The sequence below is a fragment of the Chelon labrosus genome (assembly GCF_963514085.1).
Source record: "Chelon labrosus genome assembly, chromosome: 2".
NCBI classification, from domain to species: domain Eukaryota; kingdom Metazoa; phylum Chordata; class Actinopteri; order Mugiliformes; family Mugilidae; genus Chelon; species Chelon labrosus.
In genome coordinates, this window is record NC_140338.1 from 7,753,817 (window position 1) to 7,774,133 (window position 20,317).

At 44.3% G+C, this 20,317-nt stretch overlaps 1 protein-coding gene across 2 annotated transcripts in view; it reads left to right on the forward strand.

The window, feature by feature from the left end:
- Positions 1-20,317, forward strand: part of mgat3b (beta-1,4-mannosyl-glycoprotein 4-beta-N-acetylglucosaminyltransferase b) — a 58,107-nt gene that overhangs the window by 29,929 nt on the left and 7,861 nt on the right. The window contains exons 2-4 of one of the 2 annotated variants that reach the window (XM_084565878.1): positions 11,627-11,788; positions 16,503-16,938; positions 18,924-19,570. In XM_084565878.1, coding sequence (XP_084422004.1) covers positions 11,712-11,788; positions 16,503-16,938; positions 18,924-19,570 — 1,160 coding nt within the window. In that variant the 5' untranslated portion in view covers positions 11,627-11,711. The remainder of the gene's footprint in view (positions 1-11,626; positions 11,789-16,502; positions 16,939-18,923; positions 19,571-20,317) is intronic. The other variant, XM_084565879.1, reaches the window with a different exon arrangement.

Below are 20,317 nucleotides of genomic sequence, written 5' to 3' on the forward strand. Positions count from 1 at the left end.
GAAATAAAAAAGATGTTACGATGAAACAAAACCAAAAACTCGAATGAGGATTTAAACTTTTCACAATTTCCTTGCCAACTGTTAAAGAGCGTGATAGAGCTTTGTTGGTTGGTGCAGCGTTCTGACAACTCGACCACTGCTCTGCACCACAGACATTATAAAGATGGACGTCGGAACGACTTCTCAAAAGTGAAGCCAATGCAAGTAGAGCTCCCCCTGGTGTCTGGCTGCAGTATAGGTCATAAGCTCCACCCCCCTCCATGTTAGTGGGTGGGACTTTCAAGGATGGTTTCCGTCATTTCAGGCAGTTAATATAATGTTGACGCATGTTCAAGTGTCATTTTTTTTTTGTATAAGTTTTATTTTAGTTATTTGACGCAATAGAAACGGGATGTGACATAATGGCGACCACCAGTTGCCTAGCCAACCGCTCCATAAAGCGTTTTTGCATCTTTGAAATCACTGATTCGGTTTTACCCACAGCCTTAATGTTTTCACGAACCTTGTTTCTGTCTTCAGCCACTTCGTTAAACCCAGTGTGTGCAACCTGATCTGGGGCTGACAAAGTTAGCAATTAGCCGTTGACCACAGTGACTCATAAGAACCTGAGAAGCTGAAAACACAGCTTCAGTTAAATGCTAATTGTTGCATCTTTTGCAATAGTCGTCACAAAGCAATGCGTTAATGCCATAGACAGTATAAAGACGAAGCCACAGCAAGTAGAGCTCCCCCTGGTGGCTGGCTGCAGTATAGGTCATAAGCTCTACCCCCTCCATGTTAGTGGGTGGGACTTGGGCCAAACTAAAACACTGAAATACACGTCAAATTTATTTTTTTCAAGGATGGTTTCTGTCATTTTAGGTAGTTAATGTAATGTTAATGCGTGTTCAAGTTTCAATTTTTTAGATAAGTTTCGTTTTACTTAGTTATTTGACGCTATAGAAACAGGACGTGACATAAAGGCGACTACCAGTTGCCATGCCAACCACTCCAAAAAAGTGTCCTGTGGGACCGTGAGAGTTGTAAAAACATTTTTTAGAGTCGCAAGATGGCGCCACCCGTATCCCCGGGACTATAGCGTCAGTTTGGCCAATGTAAGGAAGTGGAGGCACATTGTCCATATTTTTATACAGTCTATGCTCTGCGTGGTTAAAACTCCAATAAGCAAGTTGTCACTTCCAGCTCTCAGTTAGTTGGCTCAGACAGAAGTCTTTGGCTGCACAGTGCAGATATTTTGTCTTCTTTGATCCTGCAATCAGTGTCAGGTTCAATATATTTAGACTGGCTTTTAGTTTAAGAAAAGAGCAAATATTTTCATATATAATGCTAGCCACTTGTTGTCCTCTTTTTCTTTTGTTTCTTTTATCTCTCTCATTGCAATTATTTGTCTTTTCAAATTTCTGTTTACTCACTGCTTCACCATGAAAACCTGACCCTTTGTCAAGACAGATGAGTACGCTTTCAAACCGCTTTCAGAGCTTTGACCCTTTGACCCTCGATAGCGCTCATTAAACTGAAGCCTTTTCTTCTGTTGTAATGGAAACAGACGAAGCTAATATTTATACACTCGCTGTGTGCGCACAGACACCTGCCGGCCGAGTCAAGTGACGCGTGACTCACATCAACCGTCTGAAATCCCCTCAGTTCAAATCCAGCTGCACTTTTCAGGCACTTCCTCTTTGGATCTTTGATTAACTAGTTCTTCAGAAATGAAAGAAAGAGAGACAACTGGGAACATGTCATTATAATCTGTAGATACCGCAGTTCCACTGCAGTTTTCAACTTGTGCTAAATCTTTAAAAAGATGACATGGTGAAGTACGCCGATCAGCCACAACATTATGACCACTGAGATGAGAAGTGAATAACACTGACTGAGTTTACATGGTCTTTAGTATCCCGGTTTTGACTGGGTTTTTGAAGTATCCCGTTTTTGTGTTTGTGCATGTAAACACCATATCCCGAATTCAGAAACCGGGTTATGCCCATTTCCCGGTTTCAAGAAACCCGGTTTAGCCACCTGGAGTACTCCGATAGAAGCGGGGATACTGGAGCATGTATACACCTTATCCCGGTCTCTGACGGCTGCCCACTGTCTGCGCAGGCGCGAGTGACGCCAGGCGACGCACTAGATATACAATCAACATGGCGGCAACGAGGACCTCTCACTTTTGGAGCGACGAAGGGACTGAATTTTGCCTTAAAATAATGAAAGAACTCAACATAACTACGTGTTTAGATGGCAGAAAACACAGAAATGCCGACATATTCAAGTCTGTTGCAGAAAAGCTACGTGACGCTGGTTTTCCACCTCGCACTGTTGAACAAGTTAGGTCGCGTTGGAAAACATTGAAAAAGACGTAACACACGCATGCGCAGATAGGATGCAGTGATCAGAAAACGGGTTTCTGGTATTTATCATGTATACAGGGATATGAATAACCGGGTTTCTCTGTGTTCCATGTAAACACCATATCCCACATATGCTCAAAACCAGGATACTAAAGACCATGTAAACTCAGTCATTGACCATCTTGTGACAGTTCGGTGTTCTGTTGGGAAACTTTTGGACCTGCCATTCATTCGTGTGGATGTTACTAAAACATGTAGCACCCACCTAGACCAGACCAGACACCCCCACCCCATAGCAATGACACTCCTTGATGGCAGCAGCCATCCCCAGCAGGATGCAGCCTGACACAGCACGAGGTGTTGACCTGGTCTTCAAATTCACTAGATCCCAAACTGATCAAGTATCTGTGGGATGATCCACAGAGGACACGCTTTGTCCGAACGTTTTGTCCGTCACATGTGAAGGGATGGGACGAGCTAGTGGGGTGTGCTGAGTGATTTTAGGCTTTCCGCTGGTCGTCTTCTCAGTAAGTGACGGTCCGAGAACAGAGCCCCGGTGCCGCTCTCTGCTTCTTCTTCTTCTTCATGATCACACAGCTGACACGAATCACCTGACTCTCACTTTCATCTCGCCTCGCGGGCATCCAGCTCCTGCTACTCTTTTCAAAACGCGCCACTCCGCCTCCACCCTTCGCTCGGCCCCTCTTTGTCTCTCGCCGCGTTTACATATGTTTTAGTAACTCGATTAGAGCCAGCAGGGCCATACCGCAACTCTCAGATAAACCCCTTTAGAGTTATCTCGCTCGCGTTAAGGCTGTAATCGAGGACGCAGAACTCGATTAACCCAGCTGCGTTACTCAAATTCCTCTTGGCACCTTGGCGGCTTAGCGATGATATGTATTTTTTTTTTTTTTGGCGAAAGCGCTAGCAACTCTTGTAGGTGATGAAAAAAAAAAAATAAATTTAACACTGTTCATCTGGTGCAAGAAGCGCCAAAGAAGTTAGTTCGTGTTGTTGCTAAATATAGTTCTGAGTGAGATCTGCTGGTAAATTTCCTGACCGCTTAATTAAGTGTTTTCAAAGTTAAAAGACATTGCATTATCTTATATTAAACTCCAACATATTTTAATATTGATATTGGCCTCAAATGTCCGGTCTCAGTCGGCCTTGTTGTTGTTCTTGTGGTCGTCCAGATTACTGCGAAGCGTCTTGTTCCCTGAATTAAACTTTATCCTTAATCTGCGTCTCCTCAGTAGTAGCTGAATGTTTTAATCTCTTTCTGTTGAATTTGCTGTTGTTGCATAGCTCATCCTCTCCCTGTGATCTCGATCACACACACACACACAGCTTCTGGCTCTTTCCTTATTCAGATCTTCCAGTGCATTCCTCCCCCACACATCCCTTTCTCTCTCTCTCTCTATTTCCGTCTCCTCCTCCCTCCTTGCTTCCATCTCCGTCTCATATCTGAAGCCACACCGCTTCCTGCTGCACCACCATTGCAGCACTATTATCTCTGCACTAACCCCCCCACCCCCCACCCCGCTCCCTCGCGCTTTCACTTGTTAACTGCTCCTCTTCCTCCCTCTAGCAGTTGCTTTTTTATTTTTTATTTCCGCTGCCTCGCCCGCAGTCGCCACAACACGCCACCCCCTCAGTCTGATCACGACCTCTTCCCTCTCCTCTTTCGCTCTCTGATCACGCCCGCTCCTCGAGTGCCTCGGTTGACCTGTAAATTTAAATCGTTTTTTTCTCGTACCGAACGTGCTTCGTTCAGGTGCGGCGCCCCGACTCCTCATCTGAGAGGATGCTCGTTACCCCTGCGACGTCGGACAGGGAGGAGTTAAACAAAAAATAAATAAATGAAACTTCAGTTTCACTGCTGGGGGTTGTTGCTCTTGGACTTTTCAGCAATGAGTATCCTGTTACGCATAACACACAACAATACTGGACACAACGGCGTCATTCGTTCGGCAGTTACTGCCTGGACAGTGGACTAATGCAAAGACCATACGGCTTAACCAGAGCCAAAATGGAACCTTTCTAATGGGTTCCATCTTCCTGTTTCCGCAATAACAATGGATGGAAGCCACGCAGACAATAGCAGCGTGTCACTGGATCCTCCAGCCTACTGTTTTGTTTTTTGGGTGTTGACCTACTTCAGTTAATCCCAGTCGAGCGTGTACGCCTGTATGTCGTGTGTGGCTCAATTTGCAATTAAGCCCTCGTCGATTGGGCCGTCAGCGATGCGGCATGGACTCCTATAGGTTGAACCAGATCGTTAGCCAGCTGTCTGGTTTTGTTAAATGTAAAGCTGATTGCAGCTCGAGTGGATTTGAAGATGGCAAAGCAAAAAACAGACGAGGGGGGGAAAGCGCGGCGAGCACAAGCAGGTGCACTTTCAACAAAAGCCGTCTCTTGCTGGGACGTGCGTTGAGGATCAGTGGAAGAGCCCACGTGCGTCCGCCGCCGTTTCATTTTCTCCCACGCAGGCTGACGCGATGAGAGCCGGCACGTTCAGCAGGTAGAGATCATACCGCCGCCGCCGCCACCACCCTTCGAACTCTCTCTTATACTCTCTCTCTTGCGCACACAAACAAAACTAATGACTTCAGGCACAAACAGAAGTCCTGGCAGCAAGCAATTCTCAGTTCAGCAGGAGTCTGAGAGGAAGAGAGGGAGGACGGGAAGGTGGAGAAAAAAAAAAGAAACAGAATTGGTGTTTTCATCCTTTCTCGAAAAATAATGACACACCTGGGGAAAAGCGTCGCTACGAGGAAAGCATCCTTGTTTACCGTCAGGGTGATCTGCCGAGCCCCGTCATTACCGCAGATGTTATGCAAAAACAGTCGTGTGAGTCAGCTTCAGCCCTCCGCACGGTCTCAATGCCGAGCGCTAACGAGCTAACAGTAGCCTAGACGTGGCTGCTGGCCTTTTAGCTTCTAATAGAGTAGAAGTGAGTGGGTGTGGCAGGAAGATTTATGCCACGAAATGACTAAAGGAGCGAATCACTGCAGCGAAAATAGCTTTTTAAGAGAGCAGTGTTCATTAGTGGAGATGTGGGATGGTGCAGGAGATTGTGGGGAATTGGAAACATCGACTTTTTTTTTTTTTTTTTTTTTTTTTAGCTGTAGGCTACAAATTTATAACTGACATACCTTTTTTTTTTTTTTTTTTTAATTTGAAGCTCACTCAAACAGCACCAGAAACTGAGACAGCAGAACCGAGACCAGCGCACTCTGCAGGGAGTCGCATAACTTTCCGGGACAAAGCATATTCTGGAAAGGGAACGGTGGAAAAAGTGAATCCAGGTCAGGGACGGGAATGAGATGATGATGGTGATGATGATGGTGGCGATGAGAGGACACCGAACTAGAATGTTCTGTACGAGGCGCAGTTCATTCTCCGTGCATGAAACAAAACCGCTTTTATCCTCCAGGGAGATGCGGACTCGTTTCATTTCAGTCGTTTTCTTCGTGAGGCCTTTTATATTCCAGCTCTCCTTGCTTTTCAATCTCAGCCAGCTTCTTGAAATATGCATGATGTCATGTATACGAGTTCTAACAGTAGCTGACAAGGCTGCACGAGTTTTTACTTATTCAGGTTTTGACAGTATTTTTGGGTAAAATTTGATTTAACAATCCTAAGATTGATTTCAGCTATTAAAATAAGGGTTCTGAAGATTTGTTTAAATGTATTAGGTTCGTGAACGAAGCTAAGTGGATATTTGCTGTTCAGAGCAGTGGAGAAACAAAGCATTTTCAGATATATACAGATGAGGCATAACATTATGACCACCTTCCTGATATTGTGTAGGTCTCCCTTGTGCCTCCAAAACAGTTGGGACTCTTCAGAGAATGGACATGGGCCTTCTGAGGAAGTCCTGTGGTGTTTGGCAACAGGATGTTGTTAGCGGGGGGCCTTTGGGTCCTATGGGTTGAGAGGAGGGGCCTCTGTATCATCCCACAGATACTTGATTGGTCTGGGATCTAGTGAATTTGGAGGCCAGGTCAACACCTTGTGCTGTTCTTCTAAACCGTTTTTGTGTGTGTTCCTGTGTCAGGCTGCATCCTGGTTGGAGTGTCATTGCTATGGGGTGGAAGTAGGGTGCCTGGTCTGGTCTAGGTGGGTGCTACATGTCTAAGTAACATCCACTGGAATGGATGCCAGGTCCAAAAGTTTCCCAGCAGAACACTGAATTGTCACAAGATTAATTACGTCTCCTGTCAGTGGTCATAATGCTGTGGCTGATCGATGTAAATGGAGGAAATAAAAGTCCTGTGCAGTATTTCCAGTGGAGATGTGGACCCAAACTGTCAACATCAGACCATCTACACTGATGGAAGAACAGTTTTCTCCACAGTTGTTCTAAGAATAGCACGCTCAATCATCCAAGCACAATTTTTTTTTTAGTCATCATCATAATAATAATAATAATAATCACCGCCTTCTACGTTCACATGTGACATTTAAGTGGAAGCCAGTGTGTGACAGGCGGACAGCGTTCCATTACCATAAGAGACACCTTTTACTTTGTTTTTTTATTTTTTATGTACAGGAACGAGACCCTGCAGAGACAGATCACAAGAAACTCCTCTGTGAACTGCCGGTGTCAGAATGTCTTAGCCGCACGTCAGTGAGAGAAAGTTGAAATGAAAGGAAGGAAATGAGGAGAATGGCTGAATCAGGCCCGGGGAAAGAGGAAGCGGGAGAGTTCGGCTGAGCGAGGCTTTATTGTCGCTGGGGTGCACTCACTGTGCAGGTTTTACGGTCACAAACACAAAATGAGTTTAAAAAGAAACACACTGCAGAAATAATATGCGTTCCTACTAATCCTTAATACTCTTGAAGCTGGCAGCCTTTCTTCAACCATTAGATCCGTTACTGCTCGAACTCTTATTAGTGCATTCGCCGTCTGCTAATTTCCCAAATCGAAGTCATGAGGAGTTCTGCTCTTCCTCTGAAAACAGTTGGATATTGTCTGCTGTTTCTCTGGGCAGCCATCGAGCCTGAGAAAATTACTCAAGTGACACCCTCGAGTGAAACCACTTACGGAATCTTGTTTTTGGCCTCGCAGGCGGAAGGACTGGGTTACAAACAAGGGTGTGGAGTTTTAAATAAATGGACATTTATCTGGCTGAGAATCACAGTGAAAGGTGAAACCCTAGTTGAATTTGGGGATGTTTTTAGAACCGGCGTTTTTGGAGCTTGACCCGGTCTGAGCGCATGAGTTTTGGCCATTCTTTGGCCAATTTTGGACACTCACACTGCAATGTGTTTATATGTAGACAAAGTGTTACAGATTCATTCATGAGTGCTTTTGCTGCTTGCCATGATATTTCTTGTTTTGTGTGAGCGCTCGTCTACCCAAATCTCTACAAATGGAGGCGGTGAGCGCTAAATTAGCACGACCCACATAGCTACAATAACCACATTTGTTAGAAATACATTCATTCATTCATTCATTCATCTTCTGTAACCGCTCATTACTGTTGAGGGTCGCGGGGTTTGCTGGAGCCTATCCAAGCTGTCATCAGGCGAGAGGCGGGGTACACCCTGGACAGGTCGCCAGTCTATCGCAATGTACCTGAATTATCCTTTAGTCAAAAGCAGCTGTGAACATATTATGTATTATTTCTTTGCGGGTTTTTATTTCTTGATTTTACATGTAAATGAACGTGGTTATATTCAGATGAGTTGATGCGATTGTTTGCCTAAGCTGAAAAGGGAAGGATATGGAGTAGCCTACAGCAACTTGGAGTGGTTACTAGTGTAACCAAGGTTCCATGAATGCTCACCAAGAAGAAATATAACCTAAGAAGTGTCCAAAAAAAATGTTTCTGATGCACTGATGCTATCCTGACTATTAAAAACAATTTATACAGTGTATGAAATGTCTGCACACAGAATAAGAGCCTGCGTTTTGTATCGTTCCGTCTTTGTGCTAGCCCTTAGCTAGTTCACGTTACGTCTGGAGGTGTTTCCTCTGGGTTTTGACCAACTTGCTTTAAATAATTGTAAATCTGCGTGGTCTAAAAAAATCAAAAGCACAAACACTGGATTTTAAACGGCGGCGGAAACGTTGTATCAGTGAACAACACAAGTTGTCCAACCTGTTTTATCCATCAGGCTAAAGTCAGTAGAGAGCAGGTGAGCGGCCGGTGTGTGTGGAGGGTCTCGGGGGAGGTAGCTTTGGTGGAGGGGAGGGAAAGGGAGGGAAAATGATACCATGGCGGAGTAAATTAGATCCTGGTGGGCCACCACGGTATTAACGTTGTGTGGGAAACCCTGCTTCAGCCATACAGTACACAAGTGTTAAAAATGTTTGTGTAATTACCATTACCGCCAGAGGGGGAGACAGAGGGCAGCTTTAACAAAAAAGTGGAGGAGGTCCCATGTTACCCACCTCAACATATTCTCGATGTTCAGAGCGACTCTATTCACTGTAATTCACTGAGCTGCTGCTCATAGGTGTTTGGCCTCCAGAGTAGATGGGAATAGATAGATGGGGAGAGACGATGAGCTGTACGGCTGAACATTTGTCTCCACCTTCAGTGCAGAGAGTAAACAACTAGAGAAAGACCTCATGGACTGCCAATGGGTTGAATTATAGATGAGGATGGAGGAATGGATGCACTCCACGGCTTTTCCAATCCTCTCACTTCAATCCATGCGTTGTCACACACACACACACACACACAGAGCACATCAAGCCTACTACGTCGAGACAATATTCCTTGCACGCACCTGAGTCTCTCAGAGGCATCACACGTTCAGACTGCAGCTCCAGCCCTCCTCTCTCAGACGTTCACGTCGGCCTACTGTAAACACGCCTCGTATCTCGCGGTACTCAAAGTTTCACACGTTCATACACACACTTCCCGGGCCCCCCTCGCTGTTTCTGCATTATTTAAAGCCACTTAGCGCGCCGGCTTTCTCCTGACGTCTGACTCACCGCACCAGTGACCCGTGAGTTCAGAGAAGAAGAAGAGCTGAATTCACAGATTTCTGCCGCAAAAGATACGGGAGAAGAAGTGCTGCGTTCAGCTACTGGAAGAGATGGCCTCTGGTGCTGATAGGGAAGGGGAAACATTTTTGACCAGGAGTATACAAAACCTGCAAAACCAAGTATCTATATACAGACACATATTAAGTACAAACTTAAACTGTAAACTGTAATATTCATAGAAGAGCTGACCAGTGCCTGTTCTGGAAGCATCCACACAAATGAATGCCAGGTCCAAAAGTTTCCCAGCAGAACATTGTATTGTCACAAGATGGTCAGTGTTTTTCTTGTCAGTGGTCATAATGTTATGCCTGATCGGTGTAAGCAGAGAGACGCTTTGCAGACTCGATGAGACAATACCAAAGCCTTTCTGTCTTTGAAAATACTTTCCACTGACAAAATGCATCACCCTAAAACCAAGTCTTAACAGGTTTTAACCCTCAAAAAGTTGTAGGTCCCAGAAAAATGATCCCACAAGGACAACATGGCTCCAAAACGTTTGTATTCCATGAGTATCCGGGCCCCTATAACTGATAAACACACCCACACACACACACACACACATACAGAGAGAAGAGCTTTCCTGCCTTGACTTCTTATAAAACAAAAGGCTTTCAGGCACTTTGCAGAGGCAGGGCATCATTTATCATTCCACCTATGGAACCGTTTAGCTGACACGACAACATTTTTAAAGCCACAATACTATCGCTGGACGCTCCCTCTCTGGCCAGGCCGAGGGCTTTCAGTAGGTAAATACCGCTTAGAGCGATTTCTTTGAGAAACCACATCCTGTGTATGCTAATGTCTCATCTTTTCATGAATTAGAGCCATTACTTTGATTTATATTTTTAAATATATATTTAGATAAGGGCTGTAAATTGTGGCCAGGAAATGCAAATAATAGTAATACAATTAAATATGTATTCGGTTTCATTTCGAGCATGTGAATAAAATTATTTGAATAAAAAAATATATATATATAAATTTAAAAATTATTAAATTATAGTGTTTTCATTTTTACCTGCTTTTAAAAATAAATAAATAAATAATAATAATAATAGCTACATATTTATTAAGACGTTGTGGAAGCAGAGCTGGTAACTGCACATAAAGGCTCACTTCAGCCTCCTCCCACTGTTGTCATGTAGCCATGGCGACAGACATGCCCCGTCTCTGCCCTCCCGTCCTCCGCCAGCTCCAAATTCTAAGGCTGACAAACTCCAAATTAGTTCAGCAGGTCAGCAGTGCCCACACACACACACACACACACACACACACACACACACATTAAGTAGGGGGGGCAGTTAACTGAGAGAATTCCTCCTCCCAGCACGTAGACTCTCTCTATCTGTGACTGTTTATCACTTGGATCGGCCTCTGAGTATCCAAACCAAATGTTTGGCCCGTGTTTTACTCTCCAGGGGTGGACGTTTAATCCCAAAACCTTGTATTTATTTAGAAATCCTACAGATGCAGAGTTGTGTTTAAGGGGGAGGGGGTGTTGCAGCGTTGCAGGGAGTGGGTGGGGCGGCGGGGAAGCTGCTATCTCTCCACCTTTTCCGATATCAGACTATCCTCGGAATTAAAAGCTTTCAGCCGCGTAAACACAGGAACTCAAGCCGTCCCGAACGAAAACACGCAAAAAGTTTACGGACGGTGTCCTCTTCCCTCAATTCTTGTACTCAGTTTGAGATGGGTGTTGCCCTGCACTTTAAAGTGACCCCACCGGTTTAAATTTGAATTCTTCTCTGCACGACAAACCTGTCAGACTGAAAAAACAAAACAAAACAAAAAAACATGGTTGTGTGCATGTGTTTTTCCGACAAGGTCTTTTGCCAAACCTCTGTTAGACATTCACAGTTTTGTTTTCCGCGTGGAATTATCGACAAGACATTCTTATCATTATGCTAAGCTATGCAGTGTTTCACCTAGATTTTGGGTTTTGAGGGAGCGGATTGTTTTCCGCACACGTGTCTGTGTGTGCGCATCTGGGCGGAACTCAGCCATGTGCGATAACAGATGAAAACTAAACAAAAAAAACAAACCAGTGTTTCATATTTCTTTTTTTCCACCTCTAGGTATCTGCTACACGCATACCAACATTGCAGTTTAGTTTGCTTACTACTTGCTCTATCTTTGCTGGCTTTAAAATACTGTTTATTGTTTTTTCCTGTGGCTTTCCGGTCCTGTCGCATTAAACATTGTTGCATTCCTTGAGGCCTCCGCCCGGGTGTCTGACTTTTAAAACTTCCACCTGTGCATTATCTGACAGGCAGCGTCGCAGGGGGAGAGGAAGGTTGCAACAGTAGACTGGGAGCGACTGCTTGCGAGGGCTCATTTGGATAATTTCTGCAGTCATGCCTTGGCATAGAGGTTCCTGGGTATCCCTGAATCTGCAGAAAACCCCCACGCGATGCCAGCGGTTGCTCTGTTTGTAAGTGTTTTTGTATATGAACTGGTGATGGGCTGTGTGTGGACTGGTGACGGGCTAAATCAAATCAGTTAGGTCAGTTCTGCGTTATTTGTTTTCCCTCTTTTGGACCTCCTTCTTCTCTGTTTTCAAAACACCTTCAGCACTAAAGGAAATCTTGATTTATGCGGTGAAGTTAGCCATCAGTCAATTTGCAAATTTGTTGTTTTATTGTTATTTTGTTTATTTTTTGTCCCATAAATGTACCTTGTTCTACGACAGTAAAACCTTCAGTAACACTCGGACTAAGGACGATCAGATAATGACTACTTATCACCATAATCAGTATGAAGGGAATTACAGGCACAGGAATCATGTTAAAACCCTTTATAGGGCACTAAAACAATGTCAGTGAAGTGACCATATATGGTTCCTCGCCCAATAAAGGGTTAAAACCTTGATATGTCTTTTTTGTTTAGATGCGATTCTTAACACATGAACGTAAAATAAACATAGGCCTAGTTTCTCAAGCCGACACATCATAGTTTCAACTTAAGCGCGGTTTACTTCTCTGCGGGACATAGACTCCGTAACCTACGTACAGTACGTAGCCTACGCCGGCGTGAGCCATTTATACTTGTGCCTCGTCAGTCTGGCTCGCTCTGTAACACCACCACCCAAACACTAGTAGGCGCCGTGTCCTTTTTTTTGTCAGGGTACGTTTTGTTAATACTTTCTGCTTCACTTTCAACAATGGCGACTGAAACCTTCGCCGAAATTTTGACCAAGACGAGTCATAAAAATCTCTGCGTCTCCGAACCTCCTCAGTTAACCTTTCCTCGATGTGTTCCATCTTTATTTATATAAGGAGCAGCTGGAAATACTAAAGTGGAGACACGCTAATAACAAGCAGACCAATCGCAGCTCTTGCGGTCTGCGTCGTTGTGACGCGTAGTTACATTTCTGGAGCGTTAGGATCTGCGTAGGATGTCCAATTGACGCAGAAGTATAAACGGTGCATCACTGGTGTTTCCATGACCTGGGCGAGGTTGAGATTTAGTCTGTGTGCACATTGAAATGTTAATAAAGTCTGGTGATGGGCCAGATGCGCAAGAGCAAGAGCGTGTTTAGGCTTAGGCACGTGCTGTACGTCACGGTAAGGCAGTGGCATGCAGTAGCTGGCTTTGTTTGGTTAAGTGTAGATGAGCAAAGGGCGGCGTGAAAACACGATCTCTGTGTGACAGGGGCTTTTGTTGCGTCTTAAAGGAATGCTTCTAGTTGTTATCCAACACTAAGCAACAGACAACTAGTCTGGTCTGTTTGATTCTACTGGTTGCTCTGGTTGGATTTGTTTGTGGTTGTGACTTTTAGAAAGTACATTATCTGATGCTGCATCATGGGGGAAGAGGAAGGTTGACTGCAGGCGTGAGTTCATTGGTATGTCTTCGCTCATAATCAGACAATCACTGTAACCGCCATCTATGCCCCGCAGGTGCAGCCTATAAAAGCTGGTGCTAAACTTTTGCTTCCCTCTCCGTCGCTATTCTGTTCAATTTCTTTGCGAATTGGGGAAGAAAGAAAGATGAGCCTTCACTCCGCACTTCCTCTTCTTTGTACATCGCGGTGGGAGAGTGGAGGGAAGGAGGAAACTAGAGATGACTAAACCTGGAGTTGAGAGAGATTGCTTCGGTAGCAAGCACCGGCTCCCACCACATCGCCACTCTTTACCTTTGACTTCTCCTTTTTGCTCCCGCCGCCTCTTCTCCCTTACCCTCCCCTGTCCTCTCTCATGTATAATTCAGCCGAGATGTCGCGCATTCTTCATTCATATTTTGAGGAAGCCCTCAATCTCGGCGAGCAGTTGGAACGTTTCCACAACTGGAGCGCTCCTCCGTCCATTTATAATCGCGCATTTCTGCCAGAATCTCTGCAGTTATCGGGGCTTGCTGGCTGAAGACGAGGAGCGTTGGAAAGATTCCTTCCCACAACATTTCCTGAAAGAAAGCACCGGCATTTAATTTAAAAAGTTGGGGGAAGGGGCTCTTAACAGAACTTTGGTGGGATTTTTAGAGATTCAACTTGAGCTTTACAAGTATTTTGGGACTATTTTGTTGCAGCAAATTTGACAAATTAATGACTTTATGGTCCCATTTGATGTTTAGTTTGCAGGTTATTGCAAGTACCCGTTATCATGTCATTTGAATGTGGTAAAAGCTTTCTTCTTAAACTCTGTAATTAAGTCCAGTGCTTCAAATCTCTTATTAACATTGTCGAAAACTATATCTTCGGATTTGGATACAGGTGCTAATTGAGAAATTATTCTGCAGTTCATTAATCTCATTAATCTGCAGTTCATTAATCTCATTAATCACATCAGTAATTAACACAGAATCACACTCGTGTATATTAATCACTTTCATTTGTGAGTTCTTAGATTTATTTATATTTTAGTTAAACGGGCGATCATTTATAATAGCAGTGTGTGTCTTTTTTTCTGAATGAACGAGGCAAAACTCCCCCTGATGAGTACAAACGGTTTTTAGTTTGACGCAGGACACATTGTGTCCGTCTCCAAATGTGGTCAGAGATCGTATCTCTCAAATGCGATCATCTCGACGCGTCCTGGGGGTGTCCGCGTCTGTCTTTTGCGTGATCACCCAGATCCTTCTCCTCCTCCCCCATCGTGAGCTGGAGCAAGCTATTCTGACTCGTGTGATGCATTGATGGGGAGTCACTGGCAGAGCTGGCTGTCTTTTTCCCTTACTATAGTGTTTTGTTCTTCATTTCCCCTCAACGCTGTGTGCTTAATGCGCTCAGATGTCCAACATTGTTTGAAGACGGATTCGGCTGTGAGAATAAACCTTGCTGTGTAAGCACAGACCGTCGCCTGCCTGCCTCAAGAGCCGAGACAGATGCTCAAAGCTTTGAGACCGCGTTTGAAAATGAAATGCATTTTTTAAATGAAATATAAGTGAAATACGGGTGTGGGAAAAAAAAACAGAGCTCTCCTCTGAATCTCCTTTATTAAAAAGCTGGAGGATGGGAGCTCAATCACTAAGATCAGCATCACAGATGAGCCAGGGCTTACAGTTTAATAAGATCTTACGAATAGAAGTCCAATATTCACTTAGTTTTAGCTCTGTTTTGGTCTCCACTTACTTCTGTGGAAAAAAAGTTGTTATTGGTATTATGCAGGAAGCAGAGACAGCAGTGGGAATCATTTTATCCATCATTAATAGAGAGATTAGAGAGATTATACATTGTCTGGCCAAGAAAAGAGTCACCACCAAAAAATAAAAAGGTCACACACTCTAATATTTCATTGGACCGCCTTTAGCTTTGATTACAGCAACATTCTCTTTAGCATTGTTTCGATAAGCTTCTGCAACGTCACCAGATTTATTTCCATTCAGTGTTGCATTCATTTTTCACCAAGATCTTGTACTGATGATGGGAGAGTCTCAATGGGGTAAAGGTCTGGACTCTGTAGTGGCCAATCCATGTGTGAAAATGATGTCTCATGCTCCCTGCACCACTCTTTCACAATTTGAGCCCCAGATCATAGCACTGCCCCCACAGGCTTGTACAGTAGGCACTAAGCATGATGGGTGCATCACTTCATCTGCCTCTCTTCTTACCCTGATGCCCCCATCACTCTGGAACAGGATAAATCTGGACTCATCAGACCACATGACCTTCTTCCATTGCTCCAGAGTCCAATCTTTATGCTCCCTAGCAAACTGAAGACAGTTTTTTTTCCCAGTTAACTTCACTGATTAGTGGTTTTCTTAAGGCTACACAGCTGTTCAGTCCCAATCCCTTGAGTTCCTGTCTCATCATACGTGTGGAAATGCTCTTACTTTCACTTTTAAACATAGCCCTGAGTTCTACTGTTGTTTTTCTTCAATTTAATTTCATCAAACGATCAGGATTTTTTTCCTGACCACATTTCTTCCTTGAAGACGATGGTTCTCCGCTATCCTTCCAGTTTTTAATAATGTGTTGGACAGTTCTTAACCCAGTTTTAGTAGTTTCTACAATCTCCTTAGATGTTTTCTCTGCTTGATGCATGCCAATGATTTGACCCTTCTCAAACAGACTAACATCTTTACCACGACCACAGGATGTGTCTTTCAACATAGTTGTGTAAGAAATGAGAAGCTGCTCATTGCATCAGTTGGGGATAAATAACTTGTTGCCAGCTGAAAGATAATCACCCATGCAGTAATTATCCAATAGGAAGCTCCTACCTATTTGCTTAGTTAAATACAGGTGGCGACCTTTTTTTTTTTTTTTTGGCCAGGCAGTGTTTATTTTGCTGACTCATTTTTTCCACAAGCTATAAACTAAAAGATCCACGCTCACGTCAAATCATCAAGCCAATTCCATTATCTTTACATACAACAAACAAAGTGCGCGTATCCCTGAGGTATTTTGTGTATCTTCATGCTGCCAGCCTTTTTTTTTTCCTTAACAAGCGTATTTACTCCCTTTCTGCTGTGCTGACTGAAGCAGTTGTGGCATGTGTGCTAACTCCAAGGATAAAAGGCATTTTCACGACTGTATGCACATGAGGTTAGCGCCATGTGGAGACTTAAAAAAGAGGCTTTTGCATACATGCTGCGGATATGAATAGAGAGATGATTCAAAATTGAGTTTGTTTTTTTTATATTATTTTTGACTCATGTTTCTTCATTTCTCTCCCTTCCCACCTGTCCCCTCCTTTCTGTCTTTCCAGGATGAAAATGCGGCGGCACAGGGTGTTCTTGCTCTGCACGGTGGGCCTGTGCGTCATCTCGTTCCTCCACTACTACAAGGCCCTCCATTACGTCTCCCTGCTGCGCGAGCTCTCCGCTCCATACCCCAACATCAAGTCCTTCATCATGGTCACGGGCTTCTTCTGGAGGGAGAAAGGTATGGCTGCCACTCCCCTCAGCCCCGCCTCTCCGGAAGAGGCCCCTCCCGTACCAGTTCTCCAGCAGCTGGACAGCAGAGGCGTGGCGGGATCTGTGGAAGGAGGGGGAGGGCTGGATCTGGGGATTGAAGGGATCGTAGTTGGAGGTCACGGAGACTTTGGGCATGCAGGGTTGGAGTCAAGGGAGAAGCAGGAGCCGGCGCCTCCTCACCCTTGGGAGAAACCAGTGGAACATCAGCTAGAAGACATACCAAATGAGGTAAAATGGGTTATTTCTTTATGCAAATCCTACTCTCAGGAGAGATGAAGAAAACAGAATCACAGTCAGTTATATGGTCCCTTTTGCACACTGATAAGGTTGTACAGGAGTGTAATACTGTATATCAAATTGTTATCCTATTGCTGTAGTTTTTGAACTTGGGTTGTGATGCTGAACTAAGTTAATGAGAAATTAAATCACACGGAGCACGCTGTGGACTAATGCCATCACATGAAACCAGATTTGGTGTCACAGCATGCTCAGACACACATATGAGACAGAGAACAGACTTGCGTCAATGGCAGCCCGTCAGCCATATGTGCAGCAACATTCGCCCGCACTGAACGTCTGAACGCGTGTCCTCAGACGTTCTGCTCACGGTCTACTTGCTCCAGCATTGTTTTCGCACAGCCGTATGTGTGGTGGTCATTCTAATTTTAGCAAATTGCTGCGGATGAACCGTAAAAACGAACGCCGAGCGGTTGAGCGATCAGGTCTGGGTAAGAGAGTCAGGGTCTCGTCAGGGTGTCGGAAAGGTCTTTCAAAACAAAGCCGATCTCTAAAGATGCATGCTCTCTGCTGAAAGTCTATGCTTTCTCAAAGAGAGTTTGTTTTTATCTCCATGCATCTGCTACGCTCTCATGTCAAGTGCCGTTGAGTGTGTTCACATTCATTCATTTACTTATACAGGTGTGTTCCTCTGTGATCAAGTTGAGATTGCTCAGTGTGTACCTTGGAGCAGCAAAAGACACTTCTAGGAGCATGTCACAATAACATCTGAACATCTGTTTCCATATTTAACGAGCCCTTTCTCGTTACTAAAACTTCTAACTATTAAATCATCTTATAAATACCCTAAAACAGAAAGTCATAAATGGTGTTCTTCGTGCCAAGATCTTTTTATAGCCCCTTTGAGCTGATCTTAATTTAATATTGCCTCACACATTCGTGATCGCCTCTCTTCGTTCATCTTTTCCTGCTGTGGTTGCATTTCATCGGCGTGCAAACAATCTCCAACGTCCCTCGGAGACGAAAACGCCGCTCTGTAATCCCTCATCAGAGGGCACATGGTCATGCAATGATTTACTGTGAAAACGGCTGTGAAGTAAATCAACACAAAAGTGTTTCTCAATAAGTAATTGCTTGCAAACCGGTGTTGTAATGATGAGGTGTTAGTGCAGCTAATGCACTCACAGCAATGTTTCTTTTGCAGTGACTGTTTGTCCTACTTTTATGTTCAGTCATGCTCGACTTGGTTTGATACAAGCTGCAGGATTATCTACTAACATGTTCTGTTGACAGTGAGGCCAACGATGTTGCAGTTGAACTATTTTCTATATTTTAACAAAATGATAAATTCAATATATTAATCTAGGTTCAGCCTAGATTAGACAAGGATGCTTTTAAGATGATATTGGAGACTACTGGAGACAAACCACCATTGTGGATGGCCCTTAGTTGTCAGTTTTGCCAAAAACTGGTATAAATCAAATGGATAAACTTGAAATAAACTATTCTTCTTCTTGTGATCCACAACAGCTTTTCTGACTTTGTGTACCATCACCAACTTGTCAAAATATTTGACATTGTTCTATATAGGGGAGAGCTGTTGTAATTGCAGCATTTTTCACATTTTTAACTGACAGCCTACATGACATACTGTTTGTGTCTACTTAATTGGGTGGATGGAAGTTGTAAAAATACTTCATGACCAGTTAGAGTGTTGCATCGGTGGCATTTGCCAATACAATGAAGGCTTTTTGGGGAGGCCCATTTATAGCCCAATTGCATATATTATATTACCAACTGATATGGCTGACAAATACTATTCCTTACTGTAGGCCCATGTGAGATCATCTCATCCCAAAACACAATCTGTTGGTGTACAATTTAGTAAATCAACGATATTGAAATATACAGATGCTACATCTTTATTTCAAGGTGAAGTTTCCGTAACTCTTTCCCCTACTGTCTTGTTTTCCCAGGAGGCAGCTGAAGACCATTTGAACGTTCGGAATCCCAGTCACCCAGCCCAACCTGCCAGGCCAGACCCTCCAGAAAAACCATTAATGGTCATCAAGGATCAATTCTTGGACCCCTTAAAATCCCTGGGAGACCTCCACACCCGCACTCACCAGCTTCAAGACGACAAAACACCTTACTTTGTCCGCACCAAAGCTGGAGCACTTTGCTTCAGGCAAGGGACAGAGGTGGCTACCCCAAAAGAGTACTCTGGAAAACAAGGGGGGGCCGCGGCCAACGGAGCTGGGGAAGTTGGTCGAGCGGGGGCTGCTGGGCAACGGAAAACTCTGCAGCTCCAGCAGCAGCCCTCCCCTGCTCCAAAAGCTAAGACGAAGACCAGGGGCAACGGAAAGCGTCTGGTCAAGTGCGTTTGTCGGCCAGGGTGGCATGGACCTTACTGTGGGGTTCCCACCATGGTGTATCACTCCAATCTGCCAACCAAGGAGCGGCTAACGCCCAGGGAGACCCCGCGGAGGGTGATCAATGCCATCAACGTTAACCATGAATTTGACCTGCTGCATGTGCGCTTTCATGAGCTGGCCCAGGCCGTGGATCTGTTCCTTGTATGTGAATCAAACTTTACCGCCCATGGAGAGCAACGGCCTCTGGGGTATGACAGTTTCATTGAACAGGTTCATGTGATTAGTGATTATGAAAGCTATGCCGTTAAGGTCAAGTTGTATTTACGCAAGAGGCGTAATCGTCTATGGAGCAGTTCTGTGGCCATCAGTAGATGACTCTCTACTACTACTACTACTACTATTGCTGGATAAAGGGTATCATGATGGGATGAGTAGTACAACAGTGCAGTCATAAGAAAAGTGTATGCATATTAACCACAGGTTATGTCATGATGTCTTAATATATTCCATGCACAGAAAGAAGCTGTTCAACAATTCAACAGTGTCTTATAATCCCAAGTTTTTGCCAAATTGTGAAGCAGCTGATGCAAAGAGTGCTTTACAGTCCGCCTTTACGGCCATCCGTAAAGCTTCTCGAGTATCAGCGTGCTGCATAATAATTACAGTTAGATTCCTTTGGCAACAACATGAAATGCCTCAAGAGCAATTTAACAGCAGATTATGATAAGAGCGACATGATTGACTCGGCGTGTTGTAGCCTCGTAGGGAGAGATTGGTGTGTTCAATCACAGGATTTGACACTGCATGAAAGCGGCTACGTTCAGTGAACATTGTCTTTCGCTATGCATATCAACAGGTTAATTGAGTTGTTCTCGCAGTCTGGCTCGGCGCATGGAGAGCGGGTTTTTTTTGCTGAAAGGCATCATTTGTCAAACAAGTGCCTTTTTGACCTCTGATTCTCTCATCTTGCAGCTCGTCCAGTCTTTTACCTTTTT